Source organism: Sturnira hondurensis, unplaced genomic scaffold, assembly GCF_014824575.4.
Source record: "Sturnira hondurensis isolate 20B ecotype Veracruz unplaced genomic scaffold, ASM1482457v3 Scaffold0008640, whole genome shotgun sequence".
Lineage (NCBI taxonomy): Eukaryota > Metazoa > Chordata > Mammalia > Chiroptera > Phyllostomidae > Sturnira > Sturnira hondurensis.
Window position 1 is genome coordinate 5,225,082 of NW_028081271.1, and position 21,028 is coordinate 5,246,109.

Here is a 21,028-nt window from a genome sequence, read left to right on the forward strand (position 1 = left end):
CCACCCCAGTTCCTTTAGCTGCCGGGATTAATAAATTTTTTCTATATAACCCATCCCCTGGAAGCCATCGGGGAGCCAGACTTAGAACCCTGGCTTACCTGTGACTTGGGTTTGGTGCCATTTCCCCAACTAATAAACCCTCACATTCTCGGCTGCGAACTCCTGTTTGCTTTTGATTGGGCTTTGACGCACACAAACAAGTGGACCCCTTTAGTTCTATAACAGTATCTCTCTTCACTGCGGTTGTCATGGCCAAGGGCACCCTTTAATGGGTGATGTTCCACTGCCTACCCTGAGGTGTGCTTCATTCACAGTTTTGAAGGCACATTGCTTTCAAGCTAAGTAAAATTGCTAGCCTAATGCCCTTTTCTCTTTTTAGAGTGAAATACATTGGCCCCTCTTTACGAATGTCATGACCAGCATCTTGCGCAACGAGGATGGGCTTAGGTTGTTACTTAGGTGTTTATCACAGGCGATATTGTCGTCATCCATATTCGCTGATGTGCGAATGACGAATCCTCACTCCTTTGGCAACTAGAGGCAGCAGAGAACAAAAGTCGCTTTGAGGTCACTTTAAAAGTCACTGCAAGGGTGTTGGTGGCAGGTGAACGTCCTTCCTATCTATTGGCATTTTCACTCCCTCCCCTAAATTTTTTTGAGGCCCAGATTCATTACACTGATGGGCGATGGCACCTCCTCCACCACTACGTATGAACACATGGAACTTTCCAGAACAGCCCTTTTCTCAGAGAAGCCTCAGCGTGCAGATGCTCTGTGCACTCGAACGCACAGCATCCCGGGCGAGTGATTCGCATAGTGGTGTCTACGTGTAGGTGCGGGGCTTGTGCGTGGAGAGCCTTCCTCACACAAGGTCCCTGCTGCAGTGAAGTTCAATGAAATGCTTCTAAGTCATTTCGTCTTAGACACCTCGGGTCACTACAGCAGCCACTGGGCTGGTTTCTTTCAGGCTCCTTGCCATATTCGCAAACCTCGATGTGATCAGAAGGCCAGAACTTCCCACAGATGTACCTGATGGCTTCGTGTCAGGAAGCTGTCAGGTCCAGATGCCAGCAGCACCGGATGTGGGGTGCTCCAAGACAGGGGTTTCTGCACGCACCTCCCGCAACAGGCGTCCAGGCTGGGTCTCCTGGATTCATTAGGGACCTACGTCTGCAGGGGCTGGGAGCTCTCGCCTGTTCAGAGTGGAGCTGACAAGCTCTTGGTCGCCAGCTGTTTTCCACCTGGGTCTGGGCTCCATCACAGGTCAGCTCATTTGTCATGGAGTGGCTGGGTGAGGAGCGATGGGTGGAAATGTCTGCAGATCTGCGATTGGCTATTTATAGTGTTAAGGTCCAGGAACCATGCCAGAAGGACATGTGGTCATCAGCCCAGTTACCTGAGAGCTGCAAGGGGCCCCTAGTCCTGGGGTTTCAGGGACACACAGGTCTCCTGTCACCTCAGGATTCTGTCCAGACCTCTTTTCAATGTAGAAAGTTCATACTGTCACTGTTGATCCGTTTTCCCGACTGAAGTAGATTGGAAAGAATTAGGGAGAAAGAAATGGAGGCAATTTAAAAGAATGGTTACAGTTGCTGACTATTAACAAAAATAATCCAAAACTTACACATAAGGCCAGAAAATATAGCTGCCTGCCGTTCCAGTGCGGTACAAGGGGAGCATCTAATAAACTTGCCCACGGGTCAGCAGACGTAACTACCGGTTCGAGCCCCGTAAGGTTAGCTGCTACCCTGTAGAAAGCCAGCAGGATGAAATGACTTTTGTCCTGTAGATTCAGCCACTCAGGATTGTGGCTGGGTTGTCCTCAAAGTTATTAAGCAGTTCTGCATGTGACCATAATCGCATCCCCTGATTCCCTATCACCCTTTTCCTTTGTCAGTGTTTCTCACAGTCTCCCTCTAACGAGCCTGGGCATCTCCCGATTCCCTCGGAAACAAACTCACTTGAACGGCTGCATCGTTCTCCTGTCCTCACGTAGTGGGCATGTGACATAACTTGAATGGTGAACGTTGTACTTCCCCATCAGAACCAGAGGAGCTGGGGCTTAAATCCTCGCTTCTCCTCTTGCTCACCTGGAGGCCTCCAAGTATCTCCGACCTCCCCGTCTCACCTGACACACCCCCTCAAGGCTGTCCTGGGGGGCTAACAAGACGAGGTCTGCAAAGGAGTTGACACAGCAGAAGGGACAGAAGGGAACGAGACAGCCCGCATTTGTCTTTCCCACACAGACGGGCCTCTAGTTGGCTTTGCTGAGCCTGTGTTTTCGCTCCTCTTCCTCAGAGTCACAGGGAGGAGGGACAAAGGCCAGGACATTGGAGCTGTTGCTACCACCTGGAGCATGACAAAAGGCAGCAGGTCCGTCCACCGTTCCCGTGGCCCCATGGTTACTTGACCAACCTTTGGAGAGGCTGCGTCAGTCTGTCTGCCCAGCCCGGCTGGGGGGCCTGGAAGCACAGTTGGGCCCCTGCAGGCCCACAGGGTCATGCCTGCCACCGCCCACCCTGGATGCTGTCCTGCCCGTCCCCCTGAGGCCCCCTCACCAGCTACTCAGGCTTCTTGGGTTCCTGCCTCCCTCACCTTCCTCTGCTTTCTGAAGCATGAACATCCTGCAAACAGAACTTCCAGGAGGACAGTTAAGCAACATGATCTCAAACTGCTTCCTTCTTTGACAGGCGAGGGGCCACATGGGCAGGAGTGCTGTCTGGGTGTCCCCTCTGGTGGGGCTGCGTGCTGCCGAGCTCCTAAGTCACCAAGCAGACCGTCAAAGCCACCATTCCGCCTCCACCCTGCACAGGCCTCAGACACAGCACAGCCCCGAAGAGGAGAACAGCGAAGAAGGACCCTCCCTACACTACTGCCCAGCTATCACGGCAAGACGGGTGCAAGAAAGACCGTACTGCCAAACAGAGTGTTGTATTATTCGGCAGGGTCTGTGGGACGACGATGTTCCAAATTTTCATATTTGGCAGGGCAACAGACAGCAGGGATGGCCAGCCTTGGCCCATGTTGGAAAGAGCCTCACGTAGACCTAGACCCAGAGCCCCGAGTCCCAGCTCTGCTCCTCGGCTACGCCTGCCACGCCGCTCTGCCTGTAGTTAAACACTCCAGGGGAGAGAAAGAGCAGAGCAGGCAGGAGGCGGCATCACTGAGCCTGAGTTACAAGCCACGTGGTGGAGCACATTCATTCCAGGGCTATTCCTCCAGGACCCGTTCCATTCCTCTGCCCACTTCCCCCTAGCACCCTGAAATTTTAATTTGTTCCTTCTCAGTTTTTAAGCATTTTAAACGTATTTTTTCGCCAACCTGTCGCTCAGAGCCCAAACCTTCATGTGCCCCAGAGGAGACCCCACCCAGGAGACCCACTTAGTAGCCCAGGTGACCCCATGTCCGGCCCTGGAAACAGAAGAGCCCTATACCAAGCCTTCCTAATTCACGTTGGTGTTCGTGTTTGGTCCTGGAAGCAAGGACGAACAGCGGTGTGGCTGGGAACCTGGGACACTTACTTGAAGGAGTCGAGAGCGTGGCTGACTGCGTTGGCAAAATTGACATCCGTCGGGACAGTTTTGTATTCTAGGCAGTACGTGGGTCTGACACCGAGAATCTCGACCTCACAGCCTGAGAAGGAAAAAGACAGCCCAGGGTTACTTTCCTCAGGAACTGAGGTAGGGCTGTGAGCCTCTTTCGGGAAGTCAGCACCATTAGTCAAAGCAAAATTTTGCTCATTTTCATGGAATGATGGGACTCTGCTGAAAAGTGGTGCAGTTACCCGTAATTTTGTTTAACTGGAGCAGAGGTTCTGGAGGGTCGTTGCTACGCAACCCTGGTGTGTCCCCTGCCAGGGACTAGCAGAAACGAGTCAACAATTGTCTTTCCCAGTTCCCAAACTTGAAACAAAAAATTAGTTGGTACACAGAAATGTCTCAATTAAAACATTTTTCCTATAGATTTTTTTCATAACTACTACTTCTCCTAAGGTACCTTTGTCTGTTCTAGAATTCGGTATTAGGTGGTATCTGATTAGTCCAGGAATAATAAAATATGTATTTCCCTAGTCTAACTGGACCTAGAGGGACGGCCCTAGATGAGTAAGCCTGAAAGTCACCAAGTGCAAGCAACGGCTCTGAGCCATGACCTTGACCCTCCCCAAGTGGAGTAAAAGAATAAAAGGCATTCAGCTGTTAGGAGTTGCTACAGCCCCAGCTTTTCTGCCTCAGGCCCCTGGAAAGTAGAAGCAGTTGCCCTGAAGAAGAGACACCCAACCTTCTCAGAATATAAGGCAGGAGAAGGATGAGCCAGTTTCAGGGTGAGCGAGTTGGGTACATTTATTGGGCATTTACTATGAACTAGTCACTATGTTCAGACATGGTGCAGACAGAAACGTATCAGCCACAGTCTCCAACCTGGAGCATCCCAGAGGAGCCCTGTCTAAGTGAGGCACACACTTACTGGCTGGTGTGGGGACTCGGTTCAGGTGCACTTCCTCCTGGAAGCCTTCCTTGAATGCCCACATTGGGCTCAGTCTTACAGGTGGCATCTAGCCAATGCGTCGGGGCAGGGGGGAGAAAGTGGCAGTGGAGGCAGGAAAGAAAAGAACATCCCAAGCAAAGAGAGCAGCAGAAGCAAAAGTTCAAAGTTAGAATCAATAAGGTGTGTGTGGAGAGCTGTCAACATAGCACGGTCCCAGACGAGGGCTATGAGGAGACCAGATGGTGAGGTTTTTGTGGCCCAGGGAAAATGATTTCCAAGGTGGAAGTGAGTCAATGTGGGACAAGCGGGGAATGTGGGGAGAAGGCAGTGTCTCTGTCAGGGAACCCATTAAGCCGACTCCTGGGTGCATCTGGTTACAGCTGGTAACATCTGGTCTACAGTTGGCCACAGCTGATTTATTAGAAGGTAGGGCAGCCTCCAAGAAGAATTCCTTAATCCAGCGTACCACAGCAAGCCCCGAGTGCTTCAGGGAGACCCCAACTCTCTCGGCCTTGTTTCTCGGGTTCAGGGAGCACAAGGCTGTCTAAGACAATTAAGAGAGACCTAGAAGGCAGGAATCTGCCCTTCCAAGACTTGTTTGTTGAGTAGGATGAACAGTTTAGAGGCCCCCAGAGCAAATCCTGCCCATGAGTTCCTGGAAAATATTCATCGCTGGGAGAAATGCCGGCAGGATCTTGACCAGTTATAGCACTTCAGATACCTGTGTTTTAGCGGTTGAAAGTTACTTGTGGATGTTTTTTGCTCTCTCAGAGATACTTATTTAGCCATGTGTGAGTGGGCCCATGCTTTGTATCCACTCTACACTCACTGTCAGCAACACAAATGAGAACAAGACCCCACTGTCCTTCAAACGATTAACAGTGTGCACAGTGTGGCCAGCTACCACCTCTGACGTGCGAGTTTGCAAGTAATGGAATTTTGACCATGGGTTTTCAGATAAAAGAAACTACACACTTTTTTGTGTTTGTATATTATCAAACCACAAGGGAGAATGTATCATTGGCTGCACCCTCTCCTGGAACTTTTCACACTGTTCAGCATATAATAAAAAGTCATGAGCAAGGCTGAGACACACTGAGATGGACCTCATAGTTAAGAGAAGAACAGTCAACAAAACCAAATCCACAGATGATGCCAATGTTGGTCAGAAAGGGTAAAACATAAAAGAAGTTTCCTTAAAATATTGTTGGCTATTTAAAACAAAATTAATAGCAATACATTATGGGGTCAACAATGTATGTAAACCTAAGTAAAACAGATAACAATAAAAGTATAAAGAATATATACAAACACATGGCATTCTAAAATTCAAAAATTTTAACGTTATTTGTGAGGTAATATAACATTTCAAGTTGACTTGAGTAAGTTAAGGATGCATGTTGGTATGTCTAGAGCAACCATTAGAAAAAAAATCTGAAATCAATGGAGATTACATAATAAGATTCTAAAAGTACTTAATTAATATAGAAGAAGACAAAAATTGAGCTACAAAGAAATTTTAAAAAAGTTAAAACAAATTAAAAAACCATACACAAATGGTAGGCTTGATTCTAACCATATCAATAATTATATCAAATGTAAATGGATTAAACACTTTATTTAAAACTGAGAGATGGTCAGACTGGATAAAAATTTAAAACTCAAATATATGCTACCATGTAGAGAAAATTTAAAAAATATATAAATACCAGTGGATTGAGTGCGGGCCTGCGAACCAAAAGGTCGCGGTTCTATTCCCCATCAGGGCACATGCCTGGGTTGCAGGCCAGTTCCCAGCAGGGGACGCACCAGAAGCAACCATACATTGATATTTCTCTCCTTCTCTCCTTCCTTTCCCCTCTAAAGATAAATAAATAAATAAAAATATGACAACTTAAAGTATATATATAAATACACTGACTGGTTAAAAAGAAAGGGCTGGAGAAACATTTTACCCTGGACCAATAAATACAAACCAGTGGCTATGGCTATGTAGCCAGGTAGATTTCTACAAAACGTGAAGTGATGGAGANGTAATATAACATTTCAAGTTGACTTGAGTAAGTTAAGGATGCATGTTGGTATGTCTAGAGCAACCATTAGAAAAAAAATCTGAAATCAATGGAGATTACATAATAAGATTCTAAAAGTACTTAATTAATATAGAAGAAGACAAAAATTGAGCTACAAAGAAATTTTAAAAAAGTTAAAACAAATTAAAAAACCATACACAAATGGTAGGCTTGATTCTAACCATATCAATAATTATATCAAATGTAAATGGATTAAACACTTTCTTTAAAACTGAGAGATGGTCAGACTGGATAAAAATTTAAAACTCAAATATATACTACCATGTAGAGAAAATTTAAAAAATAAATAAATACCAGTGGATTGAGCGCGGGCCTGCGAACCAAAAGGTCGCGGTTCTATTCCCCATCAGGGCACATGCCTGGGTTGCAGGCCAGTTCCCAGCAGGGGCCAGTTCCCAGCAGGGGATGCACCAGAAGCAACCATACATTGATATTTCTCTCCTTCCCTTCCCTTCTAAAGATAAATAAATAAATAAAAATATAATAACTTAAAAAATATATATAAATACACCGACTGGTTAAAAAGAAAGGGCTGGAGAAACATTTTACCCTGGACCAATAAATACAAACCAGTGGCTATGGCTATGTAGCCAGGTAGATTTCTACAAAATGTGAAGTGATGGAGAAGATGGGCACTGGTACTCATGGGATTTTCGGGTGGGATGGTAAAACCCGCGGAGCAGGCTACTCTACTGACAACTGCAGGCAGCTGTAACACGATGGCAGGTGTCTACACACAGAAGAGGTACAATAAAAACATGATACAAAAGAGAAACAACGGTGCACCTGCCTGGGACACTCACGTGAACGGAGCTAGTGGGCCCGGAGGTCGCGCTGGCTGAGTCAGGGAGTGAGGGTGAGGACTAGGATGTGACGGTACACAGCTGTAGACTTTACGAACACCATCCACTCACCCTGCACCAAATTCATAAAATATTTTCTTTCTTTATTCATAATTAGCCTTAGTGCACTATAACATTTTTACTTTATAAACTTCTAATTGTGAAGCTTTTTGACTCATTTATAATAACGCTTAAAATGCAAACACATTGTATGGCTGCACAAAAATATTTTCTTTCTTTATATCTTTATTTTATAAGCTTTTTTCTGTTTACGTTTTTTAAATTTAGTTTTTATTGATACTTTTTAAACATTTTTGTTAAAAAAGTAAGAGAATCACAAATATGTTCTTTATACCTGCTGGCAATAAATTCAGGTTTCTTTGTTTCTAGAAAAGCCCATTATTTTGCTTTTCTTTTGGAAAGATATCTTCACTGGATATAGAATTTCGTGTTGATCTGTAGTGTATCATACCACTTTGAGGACATCATTCCATTGTCTTTTTAGATTCCAATGTTTCTTTTGTAAAGTCCACTGTCAGTCTTATTACCACCCCTTTGAACAATTTTCTCTGATTGTTTTTAAGATTTCCTCATTACCTGTGGTTTCCAGCAGTCCTTAAATTCGTGATGTTCTCACCCAAGTTCCGAAGTACTTCTGGAATCTAGGGTTTGATATCTCTTGTCTGTTTTGGGGAACCCTCAGTCATTATCTCTCAGATATTACCTGTGTCTCACTCTCTGTGGGTATGTCTTCTATGTCCTTTTCACTAGGTCCCGCGTGTCTCTTACATTCTTTTCTACCTTCTTCATCTTTTTTGCCTCTTCACATTTAAACTGGGTAGCCATCTTCGGTTCTAGAATTCACTTTCTAAGGAAACAATTGCAGGTGTGGAATTGGTGTGATTCAGTGGATTGAGTCCCGGACTATGAACCAAAGGGACAGCAGTTCGATTCCCAGTCAGGGCACATGCCTGGGTTGCGGGCCAGTTCCCCAGTAGGGGGTGTGTGAGAGGCAACTACACATTGACGTTTCTCTCCTCTTTCTTTCTCCCTCCCATTTCCTCTGCCTAGAAATAAATAAATAAATAAATAAATAAATAAATAAATAAATAAATTTAAAAAATTCAGTTTACTACAGGTACGTTTCCACTCTGTCATTCAGTTCCTTCATCATGGTGCTCCAAGAGTCCATGTCTAACATCAGGACCATCTCTGGGTCTGTTGTCTGCTTTTTTTTCCTCTTGATTTTTCAGTCAGCTCTTGTTTTCCTATATTCTGGTTATTGTTTGCAATTGAATGCTGCATACCCTATATGTAAAATTATAGGTATCATTTGATGCTTTTTATGTTATCTTCTTTTAGAGAGTGTGCGCTCTTGTTCGTGATGTGCCCCTAAGCTCGGGCAGACAGACCAACACAATCCAGAGTAAATTCAGTCAGAGAAGGTGCAGACTTCAGAAAGTCATCTCTTTTCCATTTTGATTCTTATTCCTAGAATGTTTACTGCCTTTTAATGTCCAGCTGACAGCCTGGGGTGTTGACTAGGTCTCTTCTCCTTGGGGGTCTGTGAACTCCAATTTTTGTCATTTTCCCCTCTCTGCTCATTCTTTCAAAGGCTCCTTACCTGCTGCTTTTGAGACCAGTGTTGGCCCGGAAGGCAGACATGCTGCCGATTGCCAGACACACTCTTTCTCCAGGTCCCGGTGTGCATCTTGTCCATCACACTCATGCACACATCCCAGAAAACTTTCTGGTTGTTGTCAGAGAAAAGAGCAGTTTCAGAACAACCTATCTTGGCATTCTCCCAAGCGGACCCCAAATTTCAATAAATAACTGTCAAACCTAAAAAGTGACATTAAAAAAATGAATCTCATAATGAAAGACATAGGTGTGCTTTTAAAAATTAATTCATATATCCATGGATGAATATGACTGATCTCTAGCGTGAGACATGTTCAGAATCCATTCTATTTTTACTTGTTAAAATGGAAGTATTAAGGAAGTTGTTCACATAAATAAGTAGATGGAAATAAAAGTGGCTTGTTGTACCGATGGCATTGGATTCTTTGAAGTGTTTCTGGAATGCCAACATTCACAGAGTGATCTATCATCATAAATTTTTAAATAATGTTTTAGCTGACAACTCAATGAAGGTTTTCTTAAATAATAAAAAAGAATTGGAAAATACTTGATTTTTAAAAAACTTTTGTTATTTTTATCACTAGGTACATTCAATTTTTACACAACTTTTTTGGTCTTTTTTTGTGTGTGCATAGAAGCTTTCATAGACCGGTGCAATGCACCTCATAAGGTTCTCGATGGTTCAGGGATGTTTCCTTCTTACGCAAAGTAGGTAAAGGACATGTTTTAGGACAACTTTCACAATACATGTGAAAGCTGAGGCTTTTAGAATGGGTTCCCTTAAAACTAATCTTGTTCTTGTAAACCCTTGGGAACCCAGTTTGAAGACCCCTGAAATAGGAATCTACTCTATGAAATAGGAATTGACTTAACTTCTGTCATCAAAATTATTGTAACATACCTATTTTGCCACAACGCTTGACGGCCAGGGGCCACAACATTGTCGAAATAATTATGCAAAGCTATGGCATCTACAGCTCTAGCATTGCCCTGAGGACGCCTCCGGAGCAGCCTGCCATCAGGCACCTTTGTTTTACCAGAGAGAAAACACAAGCCACGGGTGGGAGACGGAACGGCCCCACGTCTCCCTGCTGGCCAATCCTGCTGGGCTCTCCCAACTTCGGTGTGTTATCAGCACACACACTGCTTCCCTGCACCTCCCTTGCTTCCACACAACTCTCCCCCAGGACCACCAAGCTGAGCCCATAAAAAGCACTTCTCTGCAGCTTCCTGGAGCACAGGTCTCACGGTCCGAGTGCAGCTCTGTTTGCCAACTTTGACACGTCTTGTAACAATAACCCGTGTGCTGCATTTTCTGTGATATGAGGCAGGTGTACAACTGTTGAATGTAGGTCTCAGGAGAGCTTATTAAAACAGCTAAGCCAATTAACTCACTTAGAAACATGGATCCTTTTCCAGGAAAATGCAGCTGAGGCCCAGGAGCTGGTGGGAATGCATCCTTGGGGAAAGGGGGCCTTTGATCCCCCAGGTTGGTGGGCCTCCAGGGTTGAGAGATGTCTGGTGGTGTCTGTGTTCTGATGGAGACAGAGGGCGGTGGGCTGGCCTGATGCAGGATGCTGCCAAAGACTGGCCTTGTGTTCAGGGACAGAGAGCAAGCCCGGGAGATGAATGAGATGAGAAGCAACTCGTCCATTAGAGCAGATTCCGAAACTGAACCGAATGACTCAGTGGGCATCAGAAGTGACCGATGGGAAACCAGGGTGAGGAGGGACGGATGCCTAACCCCTGCTGAGTCCCCGCTGCAGGAGGTCGGTGGCGGTGCCACAGCAAAGGCTTAATGAGGCTGATGGGGGTTTAATCTCTGCATCTGCTGGTTGGTTGGCTTTCCATGGGGGAAGTCTCGGGGCTGGGGTCAGGGCCTCCCTCCTCCCCAGGTGAGGAATGCGTGACCACTGCTGGACTAGGGTCCCTGGGGCCCCTCAGATACACTATCGGGGCTGAGACATATGCTTCAAGATCTCCACATCTTGCAAACGGTCACGTAATTACAGTGAGATCATGCCCACCCCCAACCGCCACGGAAAGCCATCGTGCCCTCTGCAACACACGCTATTCTCAACACAGCCTCCTTCTCTGAACAGGTGTTTCCCTGGTACTTGGGTCACAACAGACAGGGTCGATTCGGGATGCAACGCGCTGCAGATCCCTCCGCAGCAGAGCTGAGCGCTGTAGCGGGTTGCTGGAGCTCTCACACCTGCCCAGAAGCCCTGACCCCAGTCCCTCCAGCCCCAGCCTGTGGTCTCCAAGTCTGTTGAACTGCCTTTTCCCTGTGTGTCTGGGGGGTCCTTGGTTCCTGACCTCTGAGGTGGCCCTGAGCCACTCCAAGGAACACTGGGACCAAGAGTGGGTGCAGTGTGTGCTGGCCGCACAAAGCCTCCTCGCTGCAATCCTTGGGCCGACCACCAGGGGCCAGTGTGGTGGCCACACTGCCCAGGGTTAAGCTCCACCTCTGCGTGTGGCTGTGTGTTTCTGCCCCCCCCCTCCAAGACGTGAAGAAGCCAGGCTTTGTCCTCCCCCCTTCTCCAACACCCCAGTGGCCAGCTCCGGCTGTCCGCCCCTGTTCTGGGAATGCCCCTCCGGTCCCTTACTGACCTTGATGGCCTCTCCCAGAATTCTCCTGGGGAGTTAAACTAGGGCTTGCATTTCGCTCTGTGGTCTCTGCTGAAGTGTCTATTTGGATTCTTGATGTGAATCCAAGAATTCTTAGTTGGGGCCAAGAGGGACCTGGGTCAGGGCACTTCCCGTGGGACTCTGAGCTCTTGTTCTGGAATCTGGGGACAGAGGGTGGATTGAGCACCTACTCTGGTCACACACTCTGCATACCCCACCTCTTTTCACATGCTAGCCATCCTGAGAGGGACATGGGACACCCCTGTTGGACAAATAATGACACTGGAGCACAGAGAAATAAATGAAGGGACTGTCCCCAGCAAGGAAGTGGCTGAAGTGGTCTAGAATCCATGTTCTGGCTCTTTGCTTTGAATGTCCCCGGGGTCCCCAAGGACCCCAGTACTTGGAGCACGGCAAGAGGACAGGAGCCAGCAGGGCTCTCTGCCCACCAGGGGCTCGGGGGGCAGGGGAAGTGCCATCTCTGTGACCCAGCACACGCTGAATCAGACAGCTAGCGGCCCACCAACCCAGCCAGGAAGGGCACAGCATTGGGGACTGAGCCTGCCTGCCCACTGACTGACCAGGAAGTGTTTGGCACCACCCAAGAAATGGGTGCAGGGGGACCTCAGCCACCAAGAGCCAAGAGTTCAACATTCTCTTCTGAGGGTTGATTTAATTTGGGAAGTACCGACGCTGGGCCCCTCCCTCTGGGCTCCCTCCCCATGCTCTGAGGGGCTGCTGGCAAGCCTGGGGAGGCCGCTGGCGCAGGAGGAGCACAGGGTCCTCCCCAGCCTTGGCTCAGTCCCTGAATCCCAATCCAGTCCGACCCCGAGGTCCTGGCAATCCGTCCATGTCTCACCACCGCGGTTACCCTGGTCCCAGCTGTTCCCACCTCCTCCCTAGGCTCCCACAGTGACTCCCCGAGTGGCCGGTCACCCCTTGTCCACCCGTGGCAGACGCACACATTCCACTCTCCACGTGGCAGCCAGAGCAATCTTGTCAAAATGCCTGATGACACTGCCACCTTCCTCCCGGAAACCTTCCAATGGGTTTCCAACCATCTCAGGAGAAGAACAAATTCTTCAGCTTGAACCGCAGAGCCTGGCCTGGCCTCGGCTTCTCTCCACCTCACCCACAGCACCTGTGCCACCCCCCGTCTCAGTTTCTTGAAACTCCCATGCTTCTCCCATCCCTTCCAGGACCCTAACACATGCTGTTCCTCCCCTGTGGATGCTCTGTCCCCCCCAACACGCCCATTCTCGCTCCCCCACCTCATCACCCTCACAGGTGTTACGTCACACCCCCAAGTGAAACCAGATCCCTTACGAAATGATTCCATGATGCAGCCTGCTTTTCACCATGCTACGGCTAACAAGTGCACTTTCACGTTTATCTGGGCTAGTGGGAGATCACCATCTGTCTCCTTGATTGGATGGTAAATTCTCAGGGGTGCGAAGGGCCTGTATCTGGTTTTGCTCACAGCTGTCTCCAGAGAGCTTATTCCCAGGCCTCAAGTCACACCCTTTTAAGATGTTTTATGAAGACACAGATTTGCGAAGAATGAAACTTCATCCCTGGATTTGTCTGTAAGGCTTTCTAATTACCATAATGGATGCCACGGAGACGCCGTGAGCCCTTTTGGGCAAGACACCATCCTACAGAAGGAGATTGCATGATCTGGACAGCTGTGAAAACTACCCCACCCCCACCCCCGCGGGGGGAGTGGCTTCCACGGGCAGCGGCCCAGAGAGGCCACGCCCCCTCAGTTTCTCCGAAGCAGGAAGGCCAATGCCTAAAATCCTGCAGAATGCTTTTGAAGATCACTTCTTGGGAACAACCTCAACTGGAAATGACAATTTTTTCCCTGCTGACGTTGACAGACAACATCAGCGAGGCGAGTTTTATCCAGGTTATTCACTGGATATTTGGGTGAATTTTTAGCACTGTTTACAGCACATATAAAGATTGAGTCAATTAGATATTACAGATGTCTGCATTGCCATTGGGTGAGAATCCTCGTCATTGTAGGCTCTTGTGTTACAAGAGCCCAGAATTGGGAGTGTAGTATGTGCATGGGTGTGTTTTTCTGGAGAGGGACTCCACGGTCATGATCACTTTCCTAAAGACCTCTGGATGAACGAGTCCAGGAACCAGTAAATTGCATTCTAAGGCCTTTCCTGGTTCTAAAATTATGTATGTCTTTTTTTATTTTAAAGATATTATTTATTTATTTTTAGAGAGAGGGGAAGGGAAGGAGAGAGAGAGGGAGAGAAACATCAATGTGTGGTTGCCTCTCCCATGCCCCTCACCAGGGACCTGGCCTGCAATCCAGGCATGTGCCCTGACTGAGAATCGAACTAGTGACCCTTTGCTTCACAGTCCAGCACTCAATCCACTGAGCCACACCAGCCGGGGCTAAAATTATGTGCGTCTTAAACTCTGATGCTAAATTGGTGAAGCGATTGGAAAATGTACTGGAAATCTGGATCCCTTGCATTTGCAATGCCAACTATCCACCTGGAAAACAAAATCCCAGGTTTTCTCCAAATGTTCGAAGTCACACACATATAGTCTAAGAACTTGGCCATCACATTAACTCCCGTATTTGTGTGATTGCCGCTGGCTCCTAATTGTCCCTGTGCCCAAGCACAGCCCACCTGAAGGTCGTAGGGGAGCTGTCACAGCAGGAAAGGCCAGGACACTGTGCAGAACCCACAGCTCTTGATTGACAGCCTGTGTGTGCCTCCTTGCTTGTCCCGGTGAAACTGCCTTCATTCTACCAAGCAAACCTGACAGACGCTGAGTCAGAGCCCCACCATTAGCTGCCCACCCAGCTCACCGATGGACAGAGAGGTGGGGAAGCCAGGGGCAGATGTGTCTTTTCCCCACGTAGAAGGTGTCTTATTCCCCGGAACACCTGCATAGGACAGACAGCAAGAGGCCAGCAGACGAGTGTGGGACCACACCCAGCACGCTCTCAGGGCCCAGTGAAGGGTCGCCCCCAGACTGCTTGGTGGTCGGGAGTTAACGTTGCCACAGGCACAATGAGAGGCGGCACTTCGAGTCCTCACACACTCACTGCAGAGAGTCTGAACCACAGACTCCTCAAAGGTTCCTCTCCTTCGCTCCTTGTTTGTGTTCCTCGACAGCCACAAGACAAACTCAGAAATGGCCACCACTGTGTAAGGCAGCCCCGATGGCCCCCAAACACGTCCTTCTCTGCTTTGTGCCACGCTCCCCACGAAGTGAATGCAGGAACTCCTTCCTTCTCCCCCTCCATAGGATTCCTCTGACGTCAAACCACAGGGACGGAGCAAGGGAAGAAAACCAGCAAAGGACACACGTAATCAGCTCTCACCCTTTGCAAAAACCACTAGGTCCGAGCTATGCAGTGCCTGCTGATTTCTTTGGGCCTCCCCCCAAAAATATCTAACTTGGAGCCTGGGAGCGCCTCCTGAGGGACACTGCTCCCTGCCCAGCTCAGCGGCACCACCGAGTGGGAGAACAAAGGGTCTGTTTACACTATCCTCTTTCTCCCGGCCGAGGCGCGGTGTTTTGGACTCCCCGCAGCTGATCAATTTTTCAGTCCTGCTGCTTTATCTACCTGACGGGGAGACTTGAACTACTGTCTGCACTTCTAAACATTGACTTAACGGCGAGACTCGGAGTGTCATAACACAGCCCACCGGAGCAAGGAAGACTTTCCAGGCCTCATCGAGAGGTCTGTGCAATGTCCTGGGGGGAGGAGAGAAGGAAGAGGAGGATTTGAGAAGAAAAACAAGATCAAGTCCTGTTTAGAAGAAACGCCACCGCCCTTCACTTCATCTCGCTGAGACAGATGAACATGCACTGTGCTATCCACCGCGGCTGGAGGGGACCCAGGGGAAGGGAGAAAGGGGACAGCGACCCAGAGCCCTTCAGCCATCAGCCAGTAGGAATGGAAGGTGCCCAAGCCATGCTGGCTGGGCCAGGCGGCAGGGCCATGAGAGAGCCCCAGCTCCCAGAGAGCCTTCATTTGCGCATCCAGTTTAGCACTGGGCGGCATCTAAGAAACAAGAGACTTTTCACCTGACTTCTCTCCAGGTTCAACACGACTAGATCTCGAGCTAATCCTCATTGAGGTCACTGAGGAAATTCTAGGAGGCTGTCTTCTGAGCTCCTTGCCTCCTGATAGTTACCACTACAAACTGACCCTAAGGCGTCATATCCCCTTAGCTGTAGAACTGGGAATCAAAGGAAGCGGCCCACCCTTCCTCATCGGTAAGGAGCTGCTTTGGAGGAGCGATGAGATATTTTGCATGCAAATTGGCTTTGAGATTTTTTTTAGGTACCCCGTGATCTATACATTCAAGTTGTTCGTTATCATTAAGGGGCCAAATTCTTCCGCAGGAGATAAAGAATAGTGCTCCAGCACCACTCCTCGGAGAAAAGTCTGGAATACGGCAACTGCCCCCCTCTGGGATCTTCCCCCTTCTTTCCCCGACTATTGTCATCCGTGGATCTCCCAAAGGCCATCAGCGGGAGATCACGTGTGGAGGAGTCCTGTGCAGAGCTGGGGAGAGATCGTGGGGGAGGAGTTCTTAAAAGTCCCTCTATAGAGAGTGTTAAGTTGGCCAGATGCCGTGGAAGATGACTCTGTGGCATTGGGGCAGTATTCACCTTGACCGTCCTCGAGTTTGTGTGAAGGTGGCCCTGAGGCAGCCCAGTCTGTTCACTCTCCTGTGTCTATGCGTTTGAGCCCTTGTACTGTTGACAATGGTTTCTGAGAATGACCTCAAAGTGCAGCCCCATCTTTTGGCTTCAGGCCGCACCACACTGGGCTGAACCTCGGGCTTGGCTCCACCAGCCTGATCTGCTTGGCTGATCAGGCTTCACCATCTCGCTTCCTTGACTTCCTGTCCAACTCTGAGAAATGCTGAGTCTTCATTTAAGGTCATATAGTTCTCTGAACTCTCTCCCTTGCTCAAAAGCTTCTTGTCGGGTCAGCCAAGGGGGCCCTGCAGGCAGAACTCCAGGTGCCTTCTGAAGAAACCCTAGCCCAGCCCCTGGAACCATATCTGCCAGTGGCCCAGCCTGTGCTAGCCTTTTCAGGCTCACCAAGCAATGCCAATCTCTGCCCTGTGGCAGCCTTGAGCGCCCTGAACGGCCCTCCACGTGACCACCTCCATCCAGCATCTTCCAAACTCCTGCTGAAGACACATGTCCTCAGTGTGGGCCAACTGTGATTCAGCCTCGGCTTACTCATCCTTCTCTTCCCTGCCCCAGCCCCCGCCTGCTGCCCTCCCCACCTCCCACCAGGCTGTCACAATTCTACCAGGCGGCTGCTGCCTCCAGCCCCAGCCAACGAGAGGCCCTCCGCTGCTTCTCGGCAGTTAGCCCCTCATTTCCTCCAGACCCCCCTGACACCTTCTTCCATAGCGGCTACCATCAGTGTTGCTCCATCAAGCGTTAGGAAGAGTAGTGTCTGCCGCCATGTGCAGGGACAAGCCAAATTGCCCACCTGTCTAGGAGCAAAGCCCACCCGTGGGAAGACGGTGGTAAGACGATGATCTTGTTATCACCCATCCTCTCCTCCTTAATGAAAGATATTCCCCTGCCAAGATAAGGGTTTCTCCTCACGGCCGCCAGGGCAGTTTGTACGATTCCTCACCTTCTTGCCCTGTGTAAAGTCATTTAGTTCCTCATGGGATATTAACACAAGGGGACTTCATGAAATACACTGCCAAAAAGTTGTAAGTGCTTTGGGTAGCCTTTTGAATATAGTAAAAGAACTCAAGATCTATGGAAATGGTGTGCCAAATTCTTCTGTAAGGCAAATCAGCATCCTATGATGATCTCTCCCGGACCTCTAAACCCTTGCGCAAGGAAGCGCACGCTACACCACAGCCACACTGCTACACCAGGGGGACCAGGCGCTGCTATTGTGCCTGCCCTGGCGTTGGAGAGTTCAAAACAACTTTCTAACAAACTTGGTCCTAAGAAATATTCCTCGAATAGAGATCCTATTTTCCAAGCCCTGGCTCGGTCTTCAAACACATCTCGCACGTGCTTTGTCTTCGGCGACTCCGCGGGGGGTGTTTGGAGATTCGGAAGGTGGGCGGGGCATGGATGTGCTCACCTGGCCAGTAGTACATGTAGACCTTTCTTTGGGCCTTGGTCAGAGTGACCCACAGCGGCTCCGACCCGTTCCACCAGACCGGCAGCAGGCTGTCTCTGTTGACACCGATGTCGAAGGACTTGTTGGTGCTGGGGTCCCACATGTAGTTCCCAGTCATCTGGTGCACCTCACAGTGTCGGCCTGCGGGAACAGGACACCAAGCTTGTCAGTGTATCGTTCAGGTACTTTCAGACGGTATCTTTGTCTCCTGTGTACAAAAGCCATTCAGTCGCATGTAGGAAGTACGGGACAGCAGGAATCAATACTGGCTTCTCCTTTTTTTAAACGTAGACGTTCCCCCTCTCTCTCAGTTGCACCATAAAGGCACACCGTGGAGTGAGAAGCCCAATAACTGATCGAGGCTAGGACCCTTCTGTGCTCCGTTAATTGGCCAAGGCTGGAGCTGTCCTAAGTTACACCGAGGACACCGCGTGCAAAATCTGCCTCACTGCTCATGGCTCGAACCCCAACGTGAATCAGTATGGAAATGGCGGATCCCTGGGGAACCAGGGTTAAGCCCTCAGCCCTGAGCGCTCTGTCTGGGCACCCCTTCCAAGCCGTCCCCCTGCAAGATCAAAGCAGACGGTATGGCATGTGCCCCCCTTCTTCCCGCATCAGGGGAGTTACCGCTGTAGCACGGAGCAATGACAGAACAGCGAAAAATAGACTCGGCATCGCAAAAAACACAGCGAGCCGTCCAAGTGGAGTGCTGCAGAGACGGCCGGGCTGCTCTCGCCGGGCACGGCTCCGTCCCAGAAGAGAAGCCGGAAGTGAAAGACGCACGCGTTTGGACTCTTTTGAAATACAAGGCTTAAATTATTTATCTTGCGGCAATCTGTTACATCTTTAAAGTGGAAACAACACAAACATTGGCAAGGGCATCAGGAATTGCTGCGATGTCAGTGAGCGCCATTTGGCACCGGGATGAAATGCGCTTCCCGGAGCTGCCTGTACTTCATCACAGTGGGTGTGTGTTTGTTTGCTGCCGGTGGTTCTCCGTGGCTGCCCCTGCCCGACACGCACACGCTTTCTTTTTTAACAAAAACAAGGAAAAACCATAAAGTACGATTTTGGATATTTGGAGACCCCGCATAGCATAAAGGAATAATCCTTGTAGTCAGCATCCCAGAAACCCAGGCTTCATGCCAATCAAGCTTTGAATTTAAAGTGATTCAAACGTAGTAGGGTTTTTTTTCTTTTTCTTTTCCTGTCTGTTTGACCAAAAGCTTTACAATCAGTTTTCTGATCCTAACCAAAGCTCTCATATGTGGACTGATAAGTTTTTGAACTAAAATAGAAACTGCAAGTTCTCCGACGGTTAGGAGAGCGCTGGTTTCGTTTGTTTCTCTGGCCGGCGTTCGCGCAGCCCCTTGCGGACGACCCCCGGGGCCAGGGGTGCAGATGCCAGTCTGAGTAAGTGGGGCCTTGCCCTAAGTGCTCGGGGTGCGAGGCTACTCAGCAGAGACTCCTCTGCCTGAAAGAGCCGGGCTCCGCGGGCCTGGCTGGGATGGGGACCAGGGGGCAGCTCCGACCTGAGAATCAGGGGACGTTCACTCACTCGGAGGATGAGGGTAATACCTAGCATGTTCTAACTCGTTGAAAGTGGGGGCACACTTACAGCCCCCACTACCTTGTTATCTTTTCCCACATAGCAACATGTGAGGGCATTAAGAGAACCCCTCTCCTGGGTAAAACTTCTTCGTATTTCCTCAAAATACTCCGTCACGCATCCAGATTTTTTTTTTTAGCATTCTAACGATGCTCACTCACCCTGTTCACAAAGCAAGATAATCATGACAGCTGTGACAAATGTCTCCTATATGGACCCTTTTTCCCTCTGGGTGTTCTCTGACACCCTCCCACGTGCGGGGAGGGCATCTCACAGGAGCTGGCGCATGAACAGATGGGGCCGGCACCTGGGTTCGAGCCGGCCTGAGTCCGCTCTTACCCAAGCTGCTTCCCCGCCCGACCGGCTCCTCCTGCTCTTTCCCGGTTACTGCCTAGGCAACGTGGTGACTGAAAGGGCAGAACAGACCAGTGTCGGGCTGCAACAGCTCTCATCTCCGTATTCCCACCTGGCCCACGTCTGGTTTTGTACACCCGCGACTCTCCTTGATTTTCCTCTGAGCTGTGCGGAAACTGCTTTAGGGGACCCTCTGCTCCGGGGACTTTCCCGACGCCATCACCAACCTCGAATCGCAGGTGGTTTTCAGGGCTGGGGTATAGGAGGTCCACTTCCGCTTCTCCCCCAAATGACAGCCCTGGGGGGCTTTAACTTCTGTGCCGGGAGGTGCAGGGCTGACGTGAAAACGGGGGCAGCCCCTGGTATGAGAATTTCCAAACACAGTGTTTTTGGAAATGTGTCTTTTTTTCTCACTTAACCCTAAAGCTTTCGAGGGTGCGAACACTCAGGTTCCACAGCCAATAAGGAATTATTTAATTATACAAACGCTTTCTTAATTTCTGCTGTGCAATCACCTTTACAAAGTAATAATCATCTTCAATTTCTAAACCCATCCCTGGTGCTTTTCTGGGATGAATGGGGCTGCATCTACTGAGCATCAGACAATTGGTGTAAAAGTTTCATTTTAGGCACCTCAACTCACTCAAAACACAGCAACATAAAACACAGTTGACGTAAGTGCCAACGAGGAGCCTGGAGATGACCCTTCCGGAACATACGCGTTTTCACCCACGGGCAGCACCCGGGTGCCTGGTGTTCAGAGTTGCAGGTAGGCCTCTGGGGCCGCCTGCTGGAAGTCTCGGTCACAGCCACGTGTGACAGACACGCTGATCCAGGCTGGGAACAGTGTGTCCAGCTCTGGGAGATGATGGGCACAGTGGAGAGGTGACAGGCAAGTGATCAGACAGACCACGGCTGGCCCACTTCACGGGTGAAGTAACTGAGGCTGGAGAGGTAACTGGCCTGGGGTCACAGCAGGAGGGGAGCGAGCGCAGCCAGACTCCAAGGCAGGTGGCCAGGCCCTTCCCTGCGGGCACGGCCTAGCACTAAACACGGGCACAAGAGCGGACACTCAGCACCAGTCCCAGCACTCGGCCAGCCCACAGGGACGAAGCTGCTGCCCATGTTGTGCGAGCTGTTATGCAATCTGCGCGCTCCCATCCTGAGGATGGGATGACTTCAGGGGACCGGGTCAGCCCCGGGGTAAGCTTCCAGG

General features: G+C 49.4%; 1 protein-coding gene across 2 annotated transcripts in view; it reads right to left on the reverse strand.

Moving 5' to 3' along the window:
- The window catches only part of ENPP6 (ectonucleotide pyrophosphatase/phosphodiesterase 6), a 73,784-nt gene that overhangs the window by 26,074 nt on the left and 26,682 nt on the right, over positions 1–21,028 (reverse strand). For both annotated transcript variants that reach the window (XM_037055151.1, XM_037055150.1), the window contains exons 2-3: positions 17,811–17,990; positions 3,522–3,633 (exon numbers count right to left, since the gene is read on the reverse strand). In XM_037055151.1, coding sequence (XP_036911046.1) covers positions 3,522–3,633; positions 17,811–17,990 — 292 coding nt within the window. The remainder of the gene's footprint in view (positions 1–3,521; positions 3,634–17,810; positions 17,991–21,028) is intronic.